This window comes from Pelecanus crispus, chromosome 1 (genome assembly GCF_030463565.1).
Source record: "Pelecanus crispus isolate bPelCri1 chromosome 1, bPelCri1.pri, whole genome shotgun sequence".
NCBI classification, from domain to species: Eukaryota; Metazoa; Chordata; class Aves; order Pelecaniformes; family Pelecanidae; genus Pelecanus; species Pelecanus crispus.
The window spans coordinates 212561646-212588101 of record NC_134643.1 but is presented as its reverse complement, the minus strand read 5'-3'; the positions used below and the strand labels follow the sequence as shown (position 1 = coordinate 212588101).

The following is a 26456-nucleotide window of genomic DNA, read 5'->3' as shown; positions in this document are numbered from 1 at the left end:
TCCAACACTCTAGTTTTCCTTAAAGCAAACTGTGGTAACACACAATGGGACAATAGTGATAAGAGGACTTCCACATGGTTAAGTGATACAGACTTTAAGAGTCTCATGATCTTTGTTAGAGTATGGTATAGCTGGAAGACAGGTGTCTGTCAAAGTAATTCAATGGCCATATGAGGGATTAGAAGTTTCTGCACTGCTCAAAACCTGCAAATTTCAAAACCTGCACCTGGGAATCATTCTTGTTAACTCCCAGTCAAATTAATAATAAAGCTGAAGTTACTGAAATAATATACTACATTTGAACGAAGATTTGATTCTTCTGAAGAATAACCTATCTAGCATATTTACACTATTTGCTAGCTGGCCAGTGTTAGAATTTCACTGATAAGTCTTCAAAATATTTCTGTCTAGCCATAAATTAAACCCCACAGTCAGTAGTTGCTCCATTTCCCTCGCTTTCCTTTGTCATTTGTGATTCAGTCAGCAAATAGATCCCTGTTGGTTACTATGTTCTCTTGCTCTGTTTTTTCTATCTATTATAAAAAAGGTGTACCTATTATATCAGGTAGTTGTACACTTTCTTTGATGTTCTCTAATATCAGAAATGGCCATTATATGTTGCTGCAATAAAAATCAGCCTTTCACTTTGTCACTTGTGAAATTGTACCCCTGTTAAATTTTAACCATAATGTTGCATTAAAGAAGCAGTTATGTCTAATTTTCTGGATTATTAAAGGGAAAAGAACAGAATAAATTGTCCATATAAATAGCTCTGGTATGAAAATTACACAAAATAATGGTAGGAAATTCCTACATATTTGAGGCAATGGAGTGTAATATGTTCCTATATGTGTAGCTGAGATAGTTGCAAGGCAGGCTTTGTTTTTGCAAAACTAGTTTAAGAAAACCACAAACAAATGAGATTACTTGAGAACAGCTGTCCTTTCTTGGTGTGAAATTACAGTAATTAGAGTCATTTTGTGATGCATTTATTACCTTAGCTGATGTATTGTAATCAATGGGACTTCTTGAAAAGTGAAATACTAAGAACAAGACATGGGTAAATGTCTTCTATTAAGAAGTTCTCACTTTTCAATTCCCAGTATTCAGACAAATATAAAAAGGGAAAGCAGTAAAATTTCTGTAACAGTAGTACTTTTTGTAAGAATTAACTCTAGAGAGTGCATTTTGGATAGTTGTGGAATTTAAACTTTTTTTTTATTTTGAATTAGTTACTTCTAATAAGTTATCTATGAAATCAAAAAATTTTGGAAAAGGTGTAGCTAAGTCAACTAGAGTATTTAATTTCTAAAGCTGTTGGATTTCACAAGCAATCTTACTTTAGTATACTGATGTGAAGGACATCTTACTAATTCCTGACTGGATTAAGTTATAGACCTGCCATCCAGTCTTGGCTGCTGATTTCAAATATTTTGTAAAATTCCATCTAATCTGCAATGTAATAATTTCCAAGCCAAAAATGGAGATTCTATCCCCCAAACTAAATCTATTATTCTGACCTTCTACTAAAATGTAATGAAAGAGGAAGATGTGAGTGTTCTCTGTAGAGTTAACGTACTTCTTTTTAACAGCTTCAGCTCCCACTTTCCCACTAAATCAAATGAGGAAAACAATAATTATTACCAAGGGCCAAGAAGTTGTCATTGAGTGCAAGCCACAAGCATCTCCAAAGCCAACTATCACTTGGAAGAAAGGAGACAAAGCATTAAGGGAGAGTAAGAGGTCAGAAGCTTGTTCGGTAAACTAAATATTGCATTTGCATGTTTAATTCTGTGGTATGATATGAAAATACAGCAAGCGACAAGAACATGTATATGTTAGCATGCGTATGGCATAATTATTTTGTCAAGCTGATTTGTCTGACAGTAGTGACTTTATTGTTTCCACAATATTGAAATGAAAAATCTTAAAATTGTTCAGAGATGCAGACAGATGAAAAGAAGTTATTACTTTGGGGTTTTTCTCTATTTTATGTTACTCATTTAGAAAATGCTTCTGTTACACTGTAGAGATACTACAAATTTAGTGTATGAGGGTATTAAAAGAATAGAGGCTGAAGGAATCAGGAGCACAGAAAATATCAAATGTGCTTATTCATTTGAAATAATTTTAATGAGGCAGATTTGCAGCTTGATCACAATGGAAGTCTGTGTAAGAATAGCTTTAAAATGATTCAGAGAAGAAAAATACTATTCCATTATAGGATTTAATTATACAAGTAATTTCTGTACTCAGCATCACATCTGTTTAACAGAATATGTTTGATTAAGTAAGTTCTGTCCAGCTCTGTATGTAAAACATAGTTTAAGCACTGCAGGTTAAATGCCAGCTGTAATTGCACTTTACAGGATTGTATGTCTGTACACTAGAATAGTTTTGCCACCCTGCACATGGTCTTTAAGTACACAGAGCAATCTTATCTTCTTTCTGGTAATGTATGTGATTAAACCACTTAAACTGACTGGTATGGCATTAGTCAAAAAGGTAAAAGCAAGGCCTTTTTGTTCATTTGTGCAATACTGATGAAAAGAGTGGAGCGCATCTGTCCTTGTTAGCTGCAAAAGCCATTTCATTCAGGTGACTTTTATTTTTGTCTCATGTCATTTGTTTTTTTTCTGAGAAGGAAACATGGGTAACTTTTCATGCCATATTGGCTCTTTGTGGGGGCAGAGCGAAACTCCATTACATACATTTTACTAACAGGTATTAGTTGTATAGCACATATTGACAAGATATGACAGAACGATATTACAAAGATGCTGATAATATCAAATATTCTGAGACTGATGCCTCTGTGCTGTAGCAACACAGTTAACTGTTTTGACTACATGACCTCTCATCTCCACAAAACTCACTATGGTTTCTCCGATCACCACATGTAAATCACATTTTAATCCCAGACCAGTAAAGCATTTTGGTAATTACTTGATGTCTGTCCAAACAGCATAACTTTGAAGTTAAAATCTCCTAAAAATAAGATCTGGAGCTACATTTTTGGTATTTGCAGCTTTTGATACTTGCATATTTTGACAGAGGGAGGAACGGGTAATGATGAAACATGGAAGATAAAAAACTGGTTGAACTATTTCAAATCTTTGAGACACCTGGGTTGTGTTCAACTTAATTTGTAGTCAGTTGTTCAGGGAGTATCTTGTGTCATTCAGAGCAGTTTCCCTGCATCTATTGTTTATAGAGGGGTGGGGGTGAGGGGAATATCAGTTTCAAGTAAACTCGGTTCTGCCTCTACATACCATATGTTTTAAGCAACAATAACAGAGTCTGTTTGAAGAGGAGATGAGGAAGCCTATCATGATTTTGGGAAAGGAAGTGTAAATCAATGGGGGTAATATGTGTGTTTCCACATTTTGGGCACTGTGAGAAGGAATCATTGGAAGGGAACTGTGTAAAACATTTTAAAAAGGGAATAATCTAACATGATGAGCACATCTATATTCTTTAAAAATGGAAGTCTATCTAAGAATATCTTTAAAATGATTCAGAGAAGAAAAATACTATTCCATTATAGGATTTAATTATACAAGTAATTTCTGTACTCAACGGCACATCTGTTTAACAGAATATGTTTGATTAAATAAGTTCTGTCCAGCTCTGTATGTAAAACATAGTTTAAGCACTGCAGGTTAAATGACTGCTGATAAAAATCCCAGCAAAATAACAATTAGGAACTGTCATGTGATGAGTTTGCACAGAATGTTAAACCATCAAATATTAAAAAAAAAAAACAACAAAACATTCTGATTAAATAATAAGGAAGGGCAAGGATAGAACAGCAGAACATATTTTTTTCTTTTCTGCCACAGGTTACTCCTCTTCTAGAGTTCTTGTACCAAGTGCATGTTGTGTTTTATTTTTGCCAAGTCTGCCAGCCCAGAAAAGGAATTCTCTCCATTTCACCACATCTGTTAGAAAAGTCTCAATACAAAAGAGACCCTCCCCTCTACGGAGAAAAATAAAATCCACTTGACTAGTGGGTCTGTTATCATATAGTCCACCTCTTCCAACCTGTGGTGCCTCCTTAGATGTTCCTCCATACAACCAAAAGCTGGTTGACAGAAATATCTCAAGTGACATTTCCGTTTGTAACTGAGCAGAAGGCCGAGTTTGTTCCTGTGGGACTCATGGCTGGTTACAATTCTCACTGCAGTCAGACTTTGACTCTGGGATTTAATGCAGTCTGAAAGCCTCAAATGTTTCAGATTCATTCAAAAGGCTAAAGCCACTCACTTGGCAACATAAATGTGGAAAGAGTTGTCATGAGCTCCATCTTTTGGTCTGTTTTTACTTTGAACAAATTATCCAACTCAAGATCTTCATATTCACAGTCTGTCTATGCTAGGTTTGCTCTCCCTGGTGAGCAATCATTTTTGTGAGCAGTCAGATCATTTGATTCTACCTGGAAAGCATCTGCATATTATAAAAGCTCTTTTGAACTGGGTTCTGAATGAGTGGCAAGTCTGTAAGATAGAGCAAAAAAAGTAGGATATTCACAACTATTTGCTGACACAAAGTATCATTCTGAGTGTTACAATCTCATAAATGTTTTAAATTTGATGAAATTACTCCTATAGAAACATACTTATTTAACAAAGATTCTGAAGTATTCACAATTTGTTCTATTAACCAGATGTAAAGATCAAGACCTGCTGCAAAAGCCACATTTTAATAAAATAAAATATATGGTATTGGAGATCTAGTATGCAGAAGATTAAAACTTCCAAAGAACAAGGAATAGTCTGTGAAGCTTACTGATACAGGACATTTAATGATCACTATCTGCATTTGAAAGGAACTACATGTAAAATTCAAATCTCTTTCATGTATCATTATCTCAGTGAGTTGTTAATACATTGAAACAAACATAAGTTCATCAGCATTTTCACCTAAAAGTTAAGAGGAGAGGAAAAAAAGCTATTGTTATACTTGTATTTTGAAATTAGAACACACCTGAGCACAACAGCAACAGGAGTTGCGTCGGTAGAGAAACACATTTATGCTGCATTTTTTCATTAGTCATCTCACAATAATTAAAATTGTTAACTATCTTTACTAACCACTTATCTCTGGACTCTATTGTCTCATAGGCCTATAGATGGCTGTGTGTTGTTTATGGCAGCCTGTGATAATGTGTACTCTGGTTATTGATTTGAGCATTGAGTTTTTTAGTCCATAAGAATTTTGTAAAGAACTTTTGAACCCTTTAGTTCATAAGTAGTTTTGGTTTTATAGAAAAGTGGATTGTATTTCGATCCAAGTCTGAAAAAATAAGTTTATGCTTTGAATTGTAATAAAATTTGGTTGGAAATTTGATTTAGGTCCTAAATAGGAAGAATTTGGCCCTTGGGCAAGAGTACAGCGATCAACAAACATTTTTGTGAAGTTTCTGAAATATTCCAACCAGATACTTCCTAATCTATAGTCAAACCTTCATTTACTATTTTAGCATCAGCTTCGAAACAAGACCCAGACCCAGATTATTCAGATCAGAAAGCCAGTCAGAAACCTGTTTCTAATTAAATATTTTTTTAAACTTATGTATCAAGCCAAAGGAAGGCAACAAAAGTGATATTTAATAACATTATTTTATGTAGACAGTAAACTTTATAATGCACAATAGAATAGACTGGAATCTGCTGTCTGTTACTTCAATATAAATTATGAGTAATGCTAATAAAGTCAATTATTAAATTCTGGACAAGCACTTTTAATAAATTCTTTCAGTTCCTGTGTTCAGGCTTCTGTAAATTGCAGGTATTTTCTAATATTTTCTTACTGCACAAATTTTCATGAGCTGTAATCTCTGTTCCATCACCTTCTTAAAGTCACCTACCTTTCTTGTCTAGATTGCCCTGTAGTCGTTACTACAGCTGATGTTTAAATAGATATGTTTGAGGAGTCATAGGTATTAAAAAGCATTGTAAGTCTCTGTTCGTCTGTTTTTGTTCTTCTACATATTATATATACATACATAATATCCATCTCATTAAACTTATAGTGAATTTTCACACTAGCTCATTATTTCCATTACATATCCATTCATTATAGTTGAAATGCAATAATTCAAAAACACTCTAGCAGTGCAAAGAGTTCTATTCAGTCCCTATTTTTAATTCTCCATTCAGACCACCACAAAATAAAAAAAAAAAAAAAAAATCGCACAATTTAACCAGCAAATGGGTAACAGGAAGTAGGATTTTGGGTAACAGGAAGTAGGATTTTTATACTGCCGGTTTTGTGCTGCTTTATTTTGCTTTTGTTCCTTTTCCTTTTGAAGCTTCTCAAACAATAATGCTTATTTTATCAATGTTTCTTGTATATCTCAATTTGTGTGCAGATTAATATTTAATCTAAAAAAAATCTAAATACAGTGATGTCTAAACATATATGTATGTATTGGCAATATAGTTCTGCATTTATTGACTCCCTTTCTCTATGGCACAGTCTAAGCTTTCTCCTTCATGTGACAGAACAAGCTTTGCAGAAAAACATTGACAGTCTCTGAAGGTTGGGTTCACAATAGATCACCATGAGCAGAACAACAGTGCCAGTCTCTCTGTGGCCATTGCTTAATTGCTCATATTCATCCACCTAGGTCCAAGGTTAACTTTGCCTGGGGACCTAAACATATTAAGCATTTCTGTGAGGAAAAGAAAATGGCAACAATACTCCACCTGCCACTTCAATTCAGCCACTTTTCATATGCAGCGATTAGTTTCCTGCATTTCACTTCTGTTTGAAGGAGTTCTGGAGATAAGGTGAAGAAAACTTGTCAGGTTAAGCAGCAGAGGGAATTTTAGATAGTTTGAATGCAGTAACCTGGCCTAGGTTTGGCCAGGACACAAACTTCAACATCCCTATTCTTGCACTAGACATCATGGTGGGTTTTTTATTGATTTCAAGTGGGTAAAAATTTTTTATTCCATTTTGTCTGAATGGTATCAAGGAATCATGGAACAGCTGAGAGTGGCAGGGACCTCTGGATAACGCCTGGTCTAGCCCCCCTGATTAGAGCAGGGTCAGCTAGAACAGGTTGCTCAAGGTCATGTCCAGTCAGGTTTTGAGTACCTCCAAGGATGGAGACACCGCAGCCTATCTGGGATTCTTGTTCCTATTCTGGTTAATCACCCCTACAGTGAAAAAGAAAGATATTCTTGTGCTTAAATGGAATTGATGTTTAAATAGAGTTGCCTGTATTTCAGTTTGTACCCATTGCCTCTTGTCCTGTCACTGGACACCACTGAGAAGAGTCCGGCTCTGTCTGCTTACTCCCTCCCATCAGTGTACGTATCAGTTGATCAGTGTGTTGATCAGCTGGGAGGGTCTGATCTATAATAATATGGCCATATAAGGAATTAATATCAACACTTCTTCCATGACACATGAAATTCTCCATTCAGATCTGCCCCAAACCTGCTTGGCCAAGAAAATTCTTAAAATGGAGATGTCACTCATACAAAACCTGCCCACTGTGTATTGCCATGTAGCAAAGTTACTGTCTGCTTGTCATGTTCTTCATTTACTTTGTGCCTTACCTGAGGTCATTGGGACTGACTTGCAGCCATAGAGAAGACTGTAGAAGCTATACATCGAACGATGAAGTACTGGATATTAATAGCAAGTGCTGAGACAGTCATTCTTTAAATATCACAAATAAAATCAGTGGATACTGAAAATAGGGAGACATGAACATTTGTGAAGCTATCAGGCATTAAAAACATGGAGAAATATTAATAAGGAAATTCTGTCTTCATAGTCATGTGGATATAAAAGTTCAAGCCACACAATGACCTATGAAGAACAGAAGAACACTAAAAAGTACCCATTAAGTGAGAAACATCATCTATAGGTACTAAATGAAGAATAAATCCACTGGAGGGGACAAAGTGTTCAAGCTGTATGTAACATAATGCATGAAGGAGTGAATTGAGGCTGCTGAAATGTTGCTTTTACCTAATTTTGCATCATTTTGTGTTCTTTCAGTTATGTTCCACTAATATTCAGCAGCTGTGAAAGAAGTCAGAGAAAGAAAGAGGAGAAAGAGATCTAGCATAGAGACATTAAATTCCAAGTACTAATATAGGATTGCTACGGTGCTGCTAGACAGAGACACAGGGAAGCCTGAGACTATTGCCTTTTACCCACCTTCAGGTTAATACTGAAATCTTTGAACTACAGAAGCAGTTGTCCTGTATGCCTAGATATTTCATCTGTCACACTTTGCTATGCAACTAGTGGAAACACATAGAGCACTTAAATCTAAAAATATCGTCTTTAAAAAACTTAGAGATGGACATGGTTTTATATTCTTCTGGTCTCTCAGACTCCATTTTCAGTTTTGGCAGGTTCTTATTACAGTTTCTCTTCACTCTACTTAAGGATCTGTCAGTGTTTCCATTGTAAGTTCCTTTTTTAATGGCTTTATAGCTCAATTGCTATGAAAAAAAATCAAAGGAGAAAATGAAAAGAGTGTTTCAGAGCAGAAACAAGAAAATATATATTTGAGTTTGCAGGTGAAATTTGTATTCAATTTTATAAAGTGCTTTGGTTAGTACATGTTGTGTTATGTTTTTAAATATGAGCATGTATTTGGGTGTAACAATGAATCATAGAATCATTTAGGTTGGAAAAGACCTTTAAGATCATCCAGTCCAACCATTAACCTAACATTATCAACTCCACCACTAAACAATTAAGGGTAGAGTAATAATTTCTTGTTTCCTGGGGTGGCTGGATAATTTTTAATGAAAGTAAAAACTAGGAATCATTAAGGCTGAAAAGGATCTCTAAGATCATCAGACCAACCATCAACCCAACACCACCATGCACACTAAACCATGTCACAAAGTGCCACATCTACCCGTTTGATGAACGCTTCCAGGGATGGTGACTCCACCACCTCTCTGGGCAGCCTCTTCCAATGCTTGACAACCCTTTCGTGAAGAAATTTTTCATAATATCCAATCTAAACCTCCCCTGATGCAGCTTGAGCCCATTTCCTCTTGTCCTGTCACTTGTTACCTGGGAGAAGAGACCAACACCCACCTCACTACAACCTCCTCTCAGGTAGTTGTAGAGAGCGATAAGGTCTCCCCTCAGCCTCCTCTTCTCCAGACTAAACAATCCCAGTTCCCTCAGCCGCTCCTCATAAGCCTTGTTCTCTAGTCCCTTCACCAGCTTCATTGCCCTTCTCAGAGGTATATATTATATGCTTTCTTCATAATCATGGTGGTAGCTTTCCAAAAGAATTTCAGTTCCATCTAACGGTGGTATGTAATGTTTGTTCAAACTGCGAATTGTGCACTATGAAGGCAAAAGAAAGCATATACATAAAATGGATGGAAAATTACTCTGAACTGTAATTTTCAGTTTGTTTGTTGATCCCTAATTTGCACCAGGCTCAACTTGTATCTGGTACAAGCTTTTCTGCATCTGTGTGATCAGCCAGCCAGACAGCACATTAGCTCAGTCTACTACCCTTCCACTTTTTGGTGAAAACACCACAGATTTTTTTTTTTTCCTGATAATAAAGAAAGATCTTCAGAATTAATCCAACTATAGGAGCAGATTATTAAGCAGTCTGAAGATTTTACTTTATGTGCCCAGTTAAATATCCGAAGAAAATGGCCACTCATGAGTTTCAATTAGTTTAACAAATAGCATTTCCCACAGGCTACCAAATGAATTCTGTGCTTATATTCAAGGAAATTGTTATCTACAAGATCCTAAATGACTTCTCTGGACTGAAACATCCCAGTCTTTCTTCCCAGGAATGCTATTCAGTACAATACTTTCTATTATTTGTCCTTAATACAGTACTTCATATACTGCTATACAGCTATTTAGGCACTCACTGACTCTTTTTAGGGAAATAATGCTTGATTCTAATGCAGAAGTGTATGTTTAGGTAACAGTGCATTGAAGTATATATTACCTTAGAAAAATATTCTCTTCTTTACTCCTTGGGTGGTTTCCACCATATCTTACTAATTTTCAATTCAAATAGGATTTAATTGTGTTAAAACTGATACGCAGTTTCCTGCAGTAACGCCCCTGGCCTCCAGCTGCTTTGTCAGCAGAGCGCAAGTCTCACATAATTACTCTAGTATCCATCAAGAACATGTAGGTGTTCTGGACCTCTTCGGGCACCTGCAGACTAGACACTAATACTTAGAGAGCTGAGTCCCGTCTTGTATGACCTTGCTTTTTGATATTTCCATACAATTGCATTTCTTGATTTTTTTCTCAGTTAGTGAACTGTAAGTATCCCATATATATATCTCTCTCTCATGGTGCTAGTGAAAAGAAAAAGCTGAAGAGCTCGACCTTTTTAAGTTAACAATCACGAAGTATTTGATCTGCTGTATATGCCTTGAATATCTGCTTACACAACTCAACTAATTATCAGTTGAACAAACAGTTCATGAATTCTGATTCTAACTATGACTCATTTCTCTGCTGTTGCTATAAACGGCAGCCTGTTTGTGCACCACACAGGCAGAGTATGACAAGTGATCAGTCGCCTAAAGGTTTTTCTTTGCTTAAGGCTCTTCAGACTATGACTTTCAGCATAATTTGTCCTTAATAGAAACTTCATCTAAAATACTTGGGAATTTAAACACTTAACTTCATGCCACCAGCTGATCCATAGATTCCCAAGTGGCACTTTAATGATCAAAAAGTAGTGAAGAGAGAAAATGCTGGGGACGTTAAGAAAGACAAACTTCGTAACAGAAACTCTCATCTTCCTGAGAGAGTTCCGCAAGTCACTTCTTTTCAATTTTTGCACAAATCATGGTCTAATTTAGCTGTGGCAGGCTCATAATGGGAATTAGAGATCTGGTTATAAAGTAGAAAAGGGAAACAATGATAACCTTGACTAAATAGTAAAAAACAAATGGCAAGATCATCCCTTCACAAAAAAAAAAAAAAAAAAGGGATCTTTGTTAAAAAACAGCACTGTTTTACTAATTGATTGTATTACACAACATGAGTTTTGACAACCCAATGATTTTGGCCATGCTCCTAACCAACTCTTACTCTTTACTCATGTTCTCTTACAGACAACATGATTAAAGAAGCAGTCCAATACCCATCATGCCTGAAATGTTTCCTGTTTTGTGGACCTTAGGCAAGATATTTGCTTTTCTGTACTTATGGGTGCAGTCAGGTCTGGTTTCAGTGACAAAGTTAAATTGCTGAAATTTCCTTCCCTCATCTCAGGCTGCTTACTTTACAATGAAAAGATTTAGGGGTCTGATTCAGGTGAAAAATAGCCCATTTATTTCGCCTGTGCTATTTTTTTGCTAGATCTTTTCCCTTGTCAGTTGGTCACACAGATACAGACATGCCTGTGCCAGAGCAGCCCAGGAAGGATTGGAGAGACTGGCCATGGACCAAGACAGGTGCTCACAGCAGAGGAGTGTCCAGCTCAGCACACAAGGCAACTCTCACATTTTCCTGCCTATATATGCTGTACGCCAGTTAGGGCAGATGATTTACCTACACAAGTAAATTAAAAGCTGCTTTGTAATGTTGCCTGAGATTGCACAGGGATGCAATCAGCTATGCTATTAAGCAGTTAGTCCCTGGCTTGATTTTAGCCTGCATCAAGTAGCTGCCCCCAAGTAGTCCTTAGGCATCTTAGGAGCCTATGCATGCCAAAAGCCATTCCTGCTAGGCTGTGCATGTGCTGCCACCACGTTTTAAAGGCTAACAGCATTTAATAGGTCAGAAACAGTTCTGTGATAGCTGGCTTCAATATATGGAAGGAGTATGTCTATTTATTTTCCTGATAGAGAAATAATCACTCTTTAAGTTGTGCAGCACATGAGAGTGTTACCTCAGCCAGAATCTCTGGGCATTGTCACTGAATTAGTCACACTGAAAGAGCGACAAGATAAATAATAATTACTGTCGTTCAGTGACATGTTACCATATAGCAATAAAATGTTTAAAGTCCGTAGGCACCAAGTCTATTTTTAAATTAGGAAGAAACAAAATGTTAAAGAAGAAATTCCAAGGCATTGTGGGAAATTTGTGAAATAAACCCAGATTGTTTGGATTGAGAAATCTTGTCAGATTCCTAAATACAAGCATATCGTTTGAGTGTATCTTTTAATTTATAGCACTGTAAAGGGCTAAACTACATTTTAAGTGATGTGCAATATTTTGTTAGATCTGCTAGTCAGCATCCATGATCTGTGTGGACACTACAAAGATCTTCTACACATGGTCTGCTAAAATTCATTTTGTACTAGAAGGCCACCTTCCCAGGGAATAAATTTAAATTAGTTAGGGTGGCTTTGCGACAGATTAGCACCTATTGCATCAAGATATAGTGAACTTTGTAGCTATATTATGAAATTTATTATTAAATTTCAAAATTTAAAGGGAAATTGTGATGCATTTGGCAACTTCTCTCATTATATTCTGACATTCTCCAGTCTGTCAGTCTTGAAAATCCATGGACTGTCAGTATTTATATGCTAACTGCTCCCAGAGAAGAACAAGTCTATGCATATTTTTAAAAAGTTAGATATGCTTTGCAGAAAATCAAGTTGTATACAAAAACTTAAACAAGTGATTTGATATGTAGAAAAAGGGTATGCTGGAAACTGGGTTTCTAGTGGGATTAGAAACAAAAAATAATTATATTAGTCTAGAAAATAACAAGGTACAATTAATCCACACAGTCATGATAAAAAAATAATGACTCTCTCAAGATCAATGATTTTCAGACTTCTGTCCAACTCTATGAATGGATTTCAATACATAAACAACCATAACCTTACTATTCACTCAGCAGTCTCAATCGCATATTTCTAAGCAATATATGGCAATGAAACTACATCTTACCCAGCAAAAAACAAGACACACTAGGTCAGAACAAGGGATATCTGTCATGTTTGCACCATTGCATATTTTCAAGTACTATAGAACATCAGTCTTTGTGGTTGTCAAGGTTCAGATTTGCTTCACAGTGAAAAAAAAAGACATCATATTTCTGCATGAAAATTTTATACCAATTTATCTATAAGGAAAGCCAAGATATTCCTTTATTTAAGTAACATGGCAATTAGTATCACAAATCAGTATCACACTATTACTGATTATGAGTTACATTCCTTGTCTTTAACACTATCAGTCTCATGTTCTCCTTTGGGCAAGGGGTGAATTTAAAAGAACTTTAAATTAAATGTTTCTCCTTAATAAATGATAGAGAGGAGGCAAGAATTTCAAAATATTTATGAAAAATAACAACATGAACGATCCATCTCTGCTTGTAAATTGTAAACCCATTTACCACTGTGAAAGAAAATATTTCTAATGTGATCTAGTTGTGTATAACATCAATTTTGCCATGGCAAATTACTAGCATCAGTGAAAATTAGATTACTCTGATGTTAGTGACTTCCATGGAAGTAGATTTTCTACATGCATATCTGAGATTCCTGTATTTCTCATTTTCTTTTCAGTGGCTGTATACAGCTACTGTCCCTACAGCAAATAAATTAAAAGAAAGTCAGAAGGAAAAGAATCATGAGTGTCATGCACACAGGAGGGTTAAAAATGTACTGACACTTCTATTTAGTAGACTAGCCTTGAAAAAAGAGAAAACATTTTAGTAAGTGCAAACAATCAAGATGTTTAATATTTGTGAAGAGTTTTAATGAGTATTCCCCAACCTTGCCCTTCCCTTCCACTTTCCACTTGCTAAATCCTTTCTAAAAATAATTTCTGTAGTTCCTGTTTTTAAACTTTAAAAAGTAACAGCTTCCAAGTTAATTAATATGCCATTTTTATCAGATTAGTATAAAATGTTTAGTAAAACTAACACCAACATTAATATCTGTAGCACTTCACTAGACCTAATATAATACTACGCTTTTTTTCTTCCCCTGCCGCCATAGCCTGTCATCTCTGTACACAGTCACTAATATGCTTTTTGTATTATGTTCATTGGCTATTATCTCTTTGCCTATGTTCACAGCAGACGTAATCAGCCTAAAGCTGGGAAATGTGTAATTTAAATTTTATCACAGTGTCATTAAATTAACTGTGCTAAAGCCATTGAAACATCCTTAAAGGATTAAAAATTTACAGTTTCTAGTTAAAAACCTCAGGAAGACCTATGAGAAAAGTGTAGTGTTTTCATATGTTTGACCTAAGGTCACAATGCATAAAATCCCCTCATTGCATAGTCTAATATTGTTGGAAGGTGGTGATATGGTATTTTACCAATATAATAAGGTGATATGGTATGATAGAAGTATGATTATGTAGGAATCAGAAAATGCACCTTCTGAAGCTGCTAAGTGTTTGATGTAGCTTCCATAGGCCTTTCAGTTTTACAAAGTTCTCAAACCATAGAGCAGAAAGACCTTTCACTTCCCCTTTTTTGTTATTTTTGTAGGAACAACCTCTTTCAACATTCTCAGATCTATGCATTACTGATTCTTTGGCAAGAAGAACTACCACTATTCAAAGATTTTTGACTGTTGAGTGACTGTTTATTAATCTTATATTTTTATCATTTTATTTTTGAAATTTCATATCATCCTTCCTTTCCTCTTCAAAATTTTCTTTGCTGTTCAATATGTCCAGCAGCTACATAACCCCAAGAACATCCTCTGTTGTAGTTCATTTGTCACTATTAGGCCAAGTGACATATACTTAGTGATAATATATATTTGTTTTTTTAAAGAAACCCTTTCACCCATGGAATGTTAACTCTTCATGTTTTTGAGTTTAGAACTGGAAAGGTTTTCTGTAGCTTGGCTGGAAAGTTATCATAATCCAAAAGCTAACGAGTCTTTCCTCAAAGCTTCTTTTCTAGTAAAAATCAAAAGACAGCTCTCCTTCCACCAAAAAATTGATCTTTTCTTTATTTTCCTTTTCTTTCTTCTATTTTATATTGTTCTGTTACATTGCAGTGCTCCTGGAAAGTATGACTATTACAGAATAACTGAGATTGGTTAGGATTTCTAGAAATCATCTAGTCCAACACTCCATTCAAAAAAGGACTAACTGCATCAGGTTTCTCAGGACTTTGTCCAGTCCAGTCTTGAAGATCTCCATGGATGGAGATTCTACAACCTCTCTGATCAGCTTGTTCCAGTATTTGGACAACTTCACAGTATTTTTTTTTTCCTTATATTTAGTCATACATTCTAATTTGTGTCTGTTGCCTCTTATTCTGTGCATCTTCAAGTCCAGCTCTGTCTTCCCAATACTCTCCAATAGGCGGATATAGACAGAAAAAAATATCTACCCTTAGCCTTCTTTTTTCCAGGCTGAAACAAAAACATTTCTCAGCCTCTACTCATATGTCATGTGCTTCCCCCCATGACCATCTCTGTGGCTCTGTTCTGGATTCAGTGCCCCAGATACAATCCCAAAAGAAAAAGTGCCAAATAAAGGGGAAGAATTGCCTCTCAACCTGCCAGCTACATTTTTACTAATACAGCTCAGAAGGTGGTTGACCTTCTTTACTGCAAAGACACGTCACTGACTCATATTCAGCTTGATGTCAACCAGGACCCCAGGTCCTTCTCTGCAGACCTGCTTTTATCTAGTCATGCTGAGTCTGTACTTTTGCTCAGAGCTATTCTTTACAGATTTAGAAATTCAATAAAGATCCTGAGGTTTGTCTCAGCCCATTTCTCCACCTGTTGAGATCCATCTAAATAACAACCCTGTTCTACAGCATATCTATCACCCTCTAAATTCAGTATCATCTGTGAAGCTGCTGAGTGCACTCCTTGACACTGTACAGGCCATTTATAAAATTGGGAATCAGCTGTGACCCCTCTATAAGTCAGTGAGGGATGCCAACTAGTAGCCAGCCACCAGATGATCTTTATATCACTGATTACAGATTTTTGAAACAGACAGCACAACCAATTCATTCCCCACCCACAGCCAAAGAAGACCCTTGTGATGATCACCCACCTTTTCTTCTTTACACAAATGTTTCGTCCAGGGTCAGCCAGCTTTGATGCCTTCTCTGATGAGTCTTCCTCTGCCTCAGCTACTCCCAGGGCACTATGCCTGTCCTGAAGCTGCAGATCTACAGGTGTAAATGATCTACAGGTCACAATCTAGGAAGACTGCTGTTGTTTAAAGTCATGCTTTTCCAGTCTCCCCCTTCTTGAGAGTTTCCATCTACTGTTCCTTTGAGTGTAATCCTTAGCTGACCCTCATTTCTTGTTTCACACGGCTTGGGCTTTTGCCTTTTCAGGGTCTTTGAGAAGACCCTGTCAATCTCCTGTCTGTCCTCCCTGATGTCTCACAGTCTGTATGCACTGTTGCGCCAACAACTGCCAGGTCCCTGTTAGTGGTGCTCCAGCCCAACAGTTACACGGCTGCCCCGCAAGCACCAGCCGAAGAGGTGCTTGGGTCACTTCTTGACAGCAGTCAGCTGAAGACAGAAAGTACAGACTGCCCCTAACCAGAAAACAGCCAACCAAAGCCTCCTGTTATCTGATAGAAGCAAAAGTCTCCAGAAGGCAACCCTCACCAGCAATGGCAAGTCATGAGAAGATGCCAGAAACAGCTCTCAAAAGAAAATGGGAACTATAGCCATAACAGCTAGTTCCTGCTTCCTGTGCTTTGGGAACTGTGTTCTATAGCTGATTTTTTCATTGTCTGTTTGTATTTTTTTCATCTGGGATGAAAATATACTCTCACCTTATTTTTTTCTCAATACTTTCATGATCACTTCATTTCATGTCCACCTCATATTTCTAAAGAAAAGTTAAAAAAAAAAAAAATCACCTTTTAAATTACCCCATGTTATAAATCCAAGCTAAACTAAGACTTTGCAATTCTTTCATCAGGGAAGAGAGGAAAGAAATCCCTTTACTATAAAGTGAGCAATAGCTCAGTTCTGGAGATGGTTTACCACCTTTGGTAAATGTTTGACCCGAAGCCTGAATCTGCATCAGGCAGTATATGGCCTTGGACTGAGGTTTTTGCAGAGTAGTGGTTGCTTGGCAGCAGGCTGATGGAAGAGCCGAACAAGATTGTAGGAGAAGACGACTCAAAACCCTGCACTGCAACGACAGTGACATGCATCACCCTGGATTTCTCTCTTCATGTATGGTTTAATAATCAGTGACTCATTTGTGGTTGAGGTGTGGGTCCACTTGTTCTTCTCCATCCCACAATTTTCCTTTCTGCATAAAGTCTACCTTTTGATGAACAGCATTTTTTAGTTTTAAAGGCATTGAACTGAAGAAAACAGGGCATTTCTTTGAAGGACTCTATTTTCTCTGCAGCACAAACCCTACTGTGGTGGTTTTAACAATCTAAATAATAAAAATAATTTAGATGTTAAAAATCTTCTTTTAGAATCTGTAATGGATAACTCTAATTTTCTTTACAAAAGAAAGGCAGCCTACGTTCTCATAGAAAAGTAAAACAAGGTGCCAAAGCCATGTGTTTTTAAGCTGCTAAGAGATGTATTGAAAATAGCATGCTATTTAACGCAGACATATACAGGATCTTTTACAGCTCAGAAACTGAAATTGCTTGTATTGTAAGCAAACTTTCCAATAAAGGAAGATAAAAAAAATTATAAACATTAACATACCTTTTCTTTACCTTAGAACTTAAGTGGATTCAGGAGAAATTATGCTAAACAGTTCAGACTTTATGACTGACATCTCTGTAGCTACAGACGAATCTTTCTCAACCTATCTCTTCATTTAGCATTTCTCCTCATTCTGATTTCATGCGTCAGTAAGCGCTGAACAATCCATGTCTCAGAGCACACCATGCACTAATTTTGCTCTGACAGCCTTGTAATGGGAATTATAATACTTATTACATTTTTTTCCTAGGTAAAAACAAGTTTACATTGTTTACAATGTGTTTACATTGCCTGGGTTATATGACAACAGAGATGTTGTTTTTCACTGAGTTTAATGGCAATTAGCCATAAACGGCACCATATACGTTATCTCTGTACTGAATATCCTTCAGATGAAAAGTAGTGTTTGTGGGGACTTAAAGTTCCTAGTACTTCAAGAGCTAAGTGCAGCATTCAGAAAGGTATATCAGTTGAAGTTTTTATCACCATATTCCCCTTAGTGGTGATTCATTTTATCTTGAATCAGTTTTTCAACAATTCCTCACTTTTTCATGCAAGGAACAGAGTATTATTGTAGTTCTTTCGTATTTTGTTTGGCGTTTTCACTCCGTGCCCCTTTTCAGGATCAAGGCCAATACAATAGTTCGTTGTTGTCTACTGAATACCCACTCAGGGATATCGTACATCCTCTTTGATATTCCGTTAATACACAGCAGTTTCTAAACTCTCATGTCAGCTTAGAAAACTCATGCAATTCAGAATGTTGAATTTAAGCGTGTGTGCTTTTTCCTTTAAGACATGATTCCTGCTTGATGTTTGACTTCTGCATTATGGCTCAACTGCACTTTCATGTGACATTCAGAAAAAAGCATATACCAGAAAGTGTAATCCAGATTTCGTATCAAAGAGAATCCCTTGTGTCTAATACAAACACCTATAAAAAGAAAGACTTGCAACTACAGCAGTAAATGAATCCTTATTTATTAAAATTCATATGTTCCTTAGCAAGAGGTTTCCTGTTCTGTTGAATGTAATTTGTCCTATAATATTAATGATAAAATTATCACTGCATAAATATAATTTTGAAATTAACTAGTTCAGGCACTTCCAACAGACCCCAGAGTGTAGAGAACTGTGTAATAAAACTGACTGTACGTAGGTCAGGTAATAAAACTGGGAACACTGTTCATTTGCAGATTATATCCTCAATTTTTTACGTTTTAATTCTCTAATTAGACCATTTTAATTTAACATCTATCTGTCACTTTTTGTTTGTGAGTGTGTGTTGATTTTTGTGGTTTTCTTTAAATGTAGATAAATTGCTTTCAGGAATGGAGTATCATTTTAGGAAATAAGACATAAGTTTTTTTAAACAAGAAAGACTTCTACCAAGTCATCAGAATTAAATTCACATATAGGAATTATTGTGGCCCTTTTTTATGACAGTTATGCAGCATTTACTGTTACCATTCACACAGTCTTGTAAGCACATAAAAAGCATATTGCCTATATTCATATGTCCTGAATTTGTGTCACCATATTCTCACCCTGTCAACCGTTCGGTCTCAAAATGCTTGATTGCACAACCAGCCTAGCAATATCCTAGCTCTAGGTTGCTGGTAGCTTCTCTCCAGGTTACTGCAGAGACGAAGTCCTATTCCCCTTTTCAGCTCATCAGTTTTGTAAATACGCAAAAAAGATATTTCTATTTACCTCGATGTTTCATCTGATTTCATTTTCAGAGGAACAGTCTTCAGTTGCTTTTCTTTCCATGGACAATATGTTCCTCTTCACAGCCAGGCATGTTCCTTAGTAGTACATATGGTTAACTTCTCAGTGATATGAGGTCAGCTGAGAAAAGCCAAAGGATAACTTTGGGTATTATCTCCTATACTCTGAGGGCTCTTTTATTCAGAGTAACACTCATTTTTATACTTTGATTCATTCTATTCAATACAAATTTAAGTACATTAAGTGAGAAAGTACTGTAGTTTAGAGACTTAATTTGTCTTCCTTTCAAACGACCCAAACAGCTGTTCTTTCTCCCTGCTTTAATTCCTTATGCAATACATCGTTTGGTTTTCAGTGTGTAGAAAAATGTTGTTCACCTTTCTGTATATTCCCTTTTCCCTCCATCATAACCTCTTTTCCAATTTCTGTGATAATTTTCAAACTGTTTATTAATCCAGTTTAGTTTTGGAGCCCTTTCCCACAAGTAAGTTTTTCCCTTTGCTTGGTATACAAATTCCTTATAATTTTTGCACCTTTGACTTAATAAAAATCAGTTTTCTCTACATTCAGGTCCTTTGTCCAGTGAGTAGCTTCCCAAGGTTTCATCTGTAATCAAGTCACTGAGCTTCTGCCTTTGCTCCCAGGTCCTGTATCCAGAACGATCGAGACAGTGAAAAAAAATGTTGAAAAGAGAGTCAGTTGTCTACCATGTTCAGGAATAGCTGCATTAACCATGATTAGTATCTGTTTCTCAATCTACATTATAGTCTCCAACTGAGATGTCATTTTAGGAGGCATTTGCTTGTTTGCTAATATTTCGAAGATGTCTGTCCAAAACCCAATCTGATTCTTTCTGCAACTGTTTCAGAGTTACAGACTTGCTTAATTGATCAAACTGAAAGAAATGAGCTCTGAGAGGTTTATTATTTTCACATATCATGTCTAATATTTTCAGTACTTAAGCGTTATCAGAAGGTAACATTGACAATTAAATTTCTTTCTGTTTGGGGCTTGCCAGCAGTTCTTAAAGTACCAGTCTGCACTATGATGTGAGCACAGTAATGAAGGGTCAGACCTTATTACAGCAAGGAGGCTGCAGACAGACTGACTGCCCCATCAGCCCCATCTGGGAAGTGCTTGGGTAAGAGAACAGCTGGAGGGTAGACTGGAGAAGGATTTGAAGGGAAGGATGCTCTGGACACAGATACTTACGTTAAAATTCTGCTTAACTTTTATGTGGAAGCCAAAAGAAAATCAGGCAGATACTTTCCTAAGGTATAGGAAAGTATCAAAACTATATAATTAATTGTGCCTTAAAAGCATCTAAAAAAGGAAATATTTGATGACAAAATTTCTATAATCTATTGAACTAGCTGAGCCTTCACTATAGTACAAAATTAACAGTTTAATTACAGAAGCAACTGAAGTATTTCACTGTTAATATTGCAAATGGCAAAGTTTGCATTCACATTTCTACAATACACATTTTTAGCAAAAAATCGAGGAAAAGGTAAAAAATGTTGAGATTGATCAAGAATAGCTCATCCAATAAAAGAAGTGGCTCTTCAGTGAGCACAAAGTGCAAACTGTGCTTTAAAGCTCTTGATTCTGGGCTTCAGAAGCAGTCTCTTTTCTCCTTAAATGTTGAGGACAGGAACTTCTTATTCTAGATTGTGGCTTAATGTTCTTTAGTATGCTGTTGAAACCCTGCTAGGAAAAAAGAAACACCTGCCATGCTTTTAATGCACATTCTGGAAGCTTAGAAATTTCTCTGCAGCTGCTATTGTTCTCATAGCAGGTTGATTGAAAAAATGAGTATCGATGCCCCAGGTTCTTAACAGCACTCCGCGGAGCTCTGCGGTAGATTGCTCTGCGGCATTATTATCCATGTACTGTTAAGTTGGATTTTGCACTTAGCAAGTGGAGGTTTTTGATCAATAGGAAGGATTCTACACAAGGGACTCTGTGGATAGGCATTAAGCTTACTGAAGCAACTAAAAGTCTCAAGGAGTCTTGACAAATTACAGGCTGCAGCTCTTGTCACATTCTTAACAGTAAACCGACCGTGAGCAAAGAACTGCCATCAGAGAAGACCAAAACGAGAAACATTTAAAGCACTGCAAACTGGCACCTTTTTCATTTTGTAGGACATATCAGTTTCCCATTAAAAAATTCATAGGCTGAGCCCACAACATGATGAAGAAACTGAAATGTCTGACTGAATATTATCCAGGTTGATTATTTTTAGCATTTAAAACTATCCCAGGGGATTTCTACCCCACGTCTATAGAGAAAAGAAATGTTACATTTCAATGAATGCAAATTATTCAAAGTCATGAGAGAAAGATCAAAGAAGGTGAAAAACTGAATTCAGGTAAAATCAGAGGATCACAAATGTTGAACAGCCACCTTGCTTGTCATTTCATGAGTTCATTAGTTTTTAGCCAAAAGGTATCAGAACATAACCTGACTGATCTATATATAGTCCTTTAACTTCATCTACTAACATCTGAATTGAGATCAACAATTTCATAAAAGGCTATTTCATAACCAAAGAAAGGCAGAAAATTGAATGGAATAGAAAGGAAAGGAACAAATAAAATTGCATTTGTTCTTTCCCAAGAAAATTGTTTTGTTATAACAATTCAGCTACCAAAAATGTGCAAATAACACACTTGATATGAATGTTGTCTTAGTGTCCATTGTGCTAGGCAATGCTCAAGCACATGCGGTTCCCAGATGAGGATGCAAGTTGGTACAATGAATGATGCTTATGTAAGCAGGTTTCATTCTTTGTGGAAGAAATGCAATTCATTATTTAAATTCCAGAAGTCAAGATGAAAAGCTTATGTTTTCCATGTAGAAAAGTTGGCACTGGCAGTTTGTCCCAGGACATGTTGCTTGTCATGAAACACAAACACAGCATAATAAAAGACTTTGAAGTATTATTAGTGGTATTAGTGAGACTGATATTCAATACGACACATGGAAACAATAGAAATATTTTCTCTGACACATGCTGAAGCTCTCATCAGACCTTCTTTAAATGTTAAATAGTGTCCATAAAAGAGCATAGGATTTGATATGTACTTTTTCAGTGAGATAATGTAAGTGTATTTCTTGGTTAAATATATAATCCAGAAAAAGTATGTCTTAATCTAATTTGTAAACTTTCATCTAGACTCTAATTTTCTACTGCAGGAGAAAAATTACTTCTGTTTGTTTATAGATAGCAGCCTGAAAAACTGTGCACTTAATTAAATGTCTACTGACTGATCTGATTGCCCTGGTATATCTTCATAGTTGGTGATTTATAGACAGGCAAAGGGTCATGGGAGCCATTTACCACATTAATGGTGATATATGAGAACAGTCATTTTAGTCTGCAACATTTTATTAAAAATCTTCAGGCGCAGGTTATAACTACAATACAGGTTTATTACTTATCTGCCTCTGTGTGTGTTGCCTCTAAAAAAAAATAAGAAACTTTGATTTGGTGGACGAGATCTGAGGCCAAATTATGTCCTGAGAAACAGACGGTGTGTGAATGGGAGCTGTGTGAAACAAGCTAGCAGAAAAATGAAGCTGTAACTCAGATTGTGTGGCACCCAGGATTGAGTATTGAGGATTGAGATTGTATAACGTTTCCTCTTTCAAACCAGAAACCTAGGAGTAAATGAAACTCATAGATATTTTACAGTACACAAACCCCCAAATTGGCCAGAGTCATGTCGTCGGTCACAAGGTTTCTAGTATTTTGCATCTTCACTAAACCGATTCAGTGAGACTGTCTACCAGCTGTTGTTTTATAATGTTGAGTTGTTAGTCTTCCCTTCCTCATCTCTTTTACAGATTTCTCACACCCTCAGCTGTCATCCCCTTGTTTTACAAGTGTATGTGTTTTTAGGTAACTTACTTGAAAAGCCAGTTCAAAAGCTGGGCTCTTGATTTGTAGCACAAGTAAGTAAAGAAGTTCATTGCTAATAGCTTCTTTACTAGACTTACTGCTTTTGATAGCTCTTTCTTTACAATGCTTTCTTCTCACCCCTTCTCCTCTTCAAGATAACACAGGTAGCTAAATTTATTGACACTTCTGTCAGGCAGAAGGAACTGCATGTGTAATGTATTACACAGAAAAAGCCAGAGGGACTTTACAGACCTGTACCATCCCTGCATGCAATTCAGAAACACCAAGTTTCCACACTGTGTTTTGAGATGCTTTGGCTGGGGTTGTTGTAGCTAGTGCCACCTCATTTTCCTTGACTCCAGTGTCTTTTTCTCTCACCCTCTGCTCCTGTGCACAACACAAATTTCCCTCTTCTCCTCTCCATCAATTCTTTTGCTGTTTTTCTCCATTTCAGTTATCTTGGACGAAATGCCCTGTCTAGCAGGTGCTCCTTTTGCATTCATAAACACTATCAATTAAAAAACCCCACGTTTCACCAAATATCACAGGATGTAAAACACCCAATAGTTTTTATTGATAGAATACAATAGAATATTGCCTCTGCACGAATGCATGCAGCATGGGGAACAAACAGGAGGAGTTGGAAGCTGCTGTGCTACTAGACAGCTACAATCTGATTGCCATAACCGAAACCTGGTGGGACAAAGCCCACGACTGGAATGTGGCTATTGATGGCTGCAGGCTCTTCAGAAGGGACAGGTGAGGAAGGAGGGGCGGAGGCGTTGCCCTCTACATAAAGAAATCGATACAGTGTGAAGAGCTGTCCCTGAAGAATAGGCACAAGCAGGTCGAGAGCTTATGGGTAAGAGTCAGAGACAGAAGCAACAAAGGGAACCTTGTGGTTGGTGTCTACAACAGGCCGCCTGATCAAGGGGAGCCTGCTGACAAAGCCTTCTTCCTCCAGCTCCGGGAGGCTTCGCACTTGCAGACTCTTGTCCTGCTGGGGGACTTCAACCACCCCGACATTTGCTGGAAAAGCAACACGGCAAGATGTAGGCAATCCAGGAGATTCCTGGAATGCGTAGACAACAAATTCCTAAGCCAAGTAATAGACACCCCTACCCAAGGGGACGTGATACTGGATCTGATGGTCACCAATGCAAGTGAGCTCATCAGTGATGTCAAGACTGGAGGCAGCTTGGGCTGCAGTGATCATGCGTTGGTGGAGTTCACACTCCTGAGGGACATGGGAAAAGCGAGGAGTACAGTCAGGACCCTAAATTTTAGGAAAGCAAACTTCCAGCTCTTCAAGGAGTTAGTCAGAAAGTCCCCCTCGGAGACAGTCCTCAGGGACAGGGGAACAGAACAGAATTGGCAGATCTTTAAGGACACCTTCCATAGAGCACAAGAGCTCTCAGTCCCCAGGTGTAAGAAATCAGGAAAGGAAGGGAAGAGACCAGCATGGCTGAGTCGAGACCTGCTGGTCAAACTAAAGAGCAAGAAGGAACTGCACAGGCAGTGGAAGCAGGGACAGGTGTCCTGGGGGGAATACAGGGAAACGGCCCGGTTGTGTAGGGAGGGGGTCAGGAAGGCCAAGGCACGGCTGGAGCTGAATTTAGCAAGGGAGACAAGAATAAGAAGAAGGGCTTCTACAGGTATATCAATCAGAAAAGGAAGGTTAAAGAAAGTGTACCCCCCTGATGAACAAGAAAGGCGAACTTGTATCAACAGATGAGGAGGAGGCTGAGGTATTCAACAAATTCTTTGCCTCAGTCTTCACCGGCAACCTCTCTCTTCACCCCTCCCGAATCAATGGACCAAAAGATGGGAACCAGGGGGGTAAAGCCCCTCCCACTGTAAGGGAAGATCAGGTTTGGGACCACCTGAAGAACCTCAGTGTACACAAGTCTATGGGACCTAATGAGATGCATCCCAGAGTCCTGAGGGAATTGGCTGACGTAGTTGCCAAGCCACTCTCCATGATATTTGAAAAGTCATGGCAGTCAGGTCAAGTCCCTGGTGACTGGAAGAAGGGGAATGTTGTGCTCATTTTTAAAAAGGGAAGAAAGGAGGACCCTGGGAACTATCGACCTGTCAGCCTCACCTCTGTGCCCGGGAAGATCATGGAGCAGATCCTCCTAGAATCTATGCTCAAGCACATGGAGGACAGGGAGGTGATTCGAGACAGACAGCATGGCTTCACCAAGGGCAAGTCCTGCCTGACCAACTTAGTGGCTTTCTATGAAGGAGAGACTGCATCAGTGGACAAGGGAAAAGCAATGGACGTCATTGTCGTGGTTTAGCCCCAGCCAGCAACTAAGCACCATGCAGCCGCTCGCTCACTCCCCCTACCCCGATGGGATGGGGGAGAGAATCGGAGGAGTAAGAGTGAGAAACACTCCTGGGTTGAGATAAGAACAGTTTAATAATTGAAATAAAGATAAATAGTAATGCTAATAGTAACAGTATAATAATGATAATAATAATAATGATACACGAAGCAAGTGATGCACAATGCAATTGCTCACCACCCGACGACCGATACCCAGACAGTTCCCGAGCAGCGATCACTGCTCCCCGGCCAACCCCCCCAGTTTATATACTGAGCATGACGTCATATGGTATGGAATAGCCCTTTGGTCAGTTTGGATCAACTCTTCTGGCTGTGCCCCTTCCCAGTTTCTTGTGCGCCTGGCAGAGCATGGGAAGCTGAAAAAGTCCTTGACTAGCATAAGCAGTACTCAGCAACAACTAAAAACATCAGCGTGTTATCAACATTCTTCTCCTACTAAATCCAAAACACAGCACTATGCCTGCTGCTAGGAAGAAAATTAACTCTATCCCAGCCGAAACCAGGACAGTCATCTACTTGGATTTCTGTAAAACATTCAACACATTCCCCACAACATCCTTCTCTAAATTGGAGAGATATGGGTTTGATGGGTGGACCGCTCAATGGATAAGGAATTGGTTGGATGGTCACATCCAGAGGGTCATGGTCAATGGCTCGATGTCCACATGGAGACCGGTGATAAGTGGAGTCCCTCAGGGGTCCGTACTGGCACCAGTGTTATTTAACATCTACATCAATGACATAGACAGTGGGATCGAGTGCACCCTCAGCAAGTTTGCAGATGACTCCAAGCTGAGTGGTGCGGTTGACACACCAGAAGGACGAGATATTAT

The 26456-nt window shown here is 37.7% G+C and overlaps 1 protein-coding gene across 1 annotated transcript in view; it reads left to right on the top strand.

Moving 5' to 3' along the window:
* Positions 1-26456, top strand: part of CNTN5 (contactin 5) — a 286998-nt gene that overhangs the window by 145710 nt on the left and 114832 nt on the right. The window contains exon 11 of the mRNA XM_075720796.1: positions 1593-1743. Coding sequence (XP_075576911.1) covers positions 1593-1743 — 151 coding nt within the window. The remainder of the gene's footprint in view (positions 1-1592; positions 1744-26456) is intronic.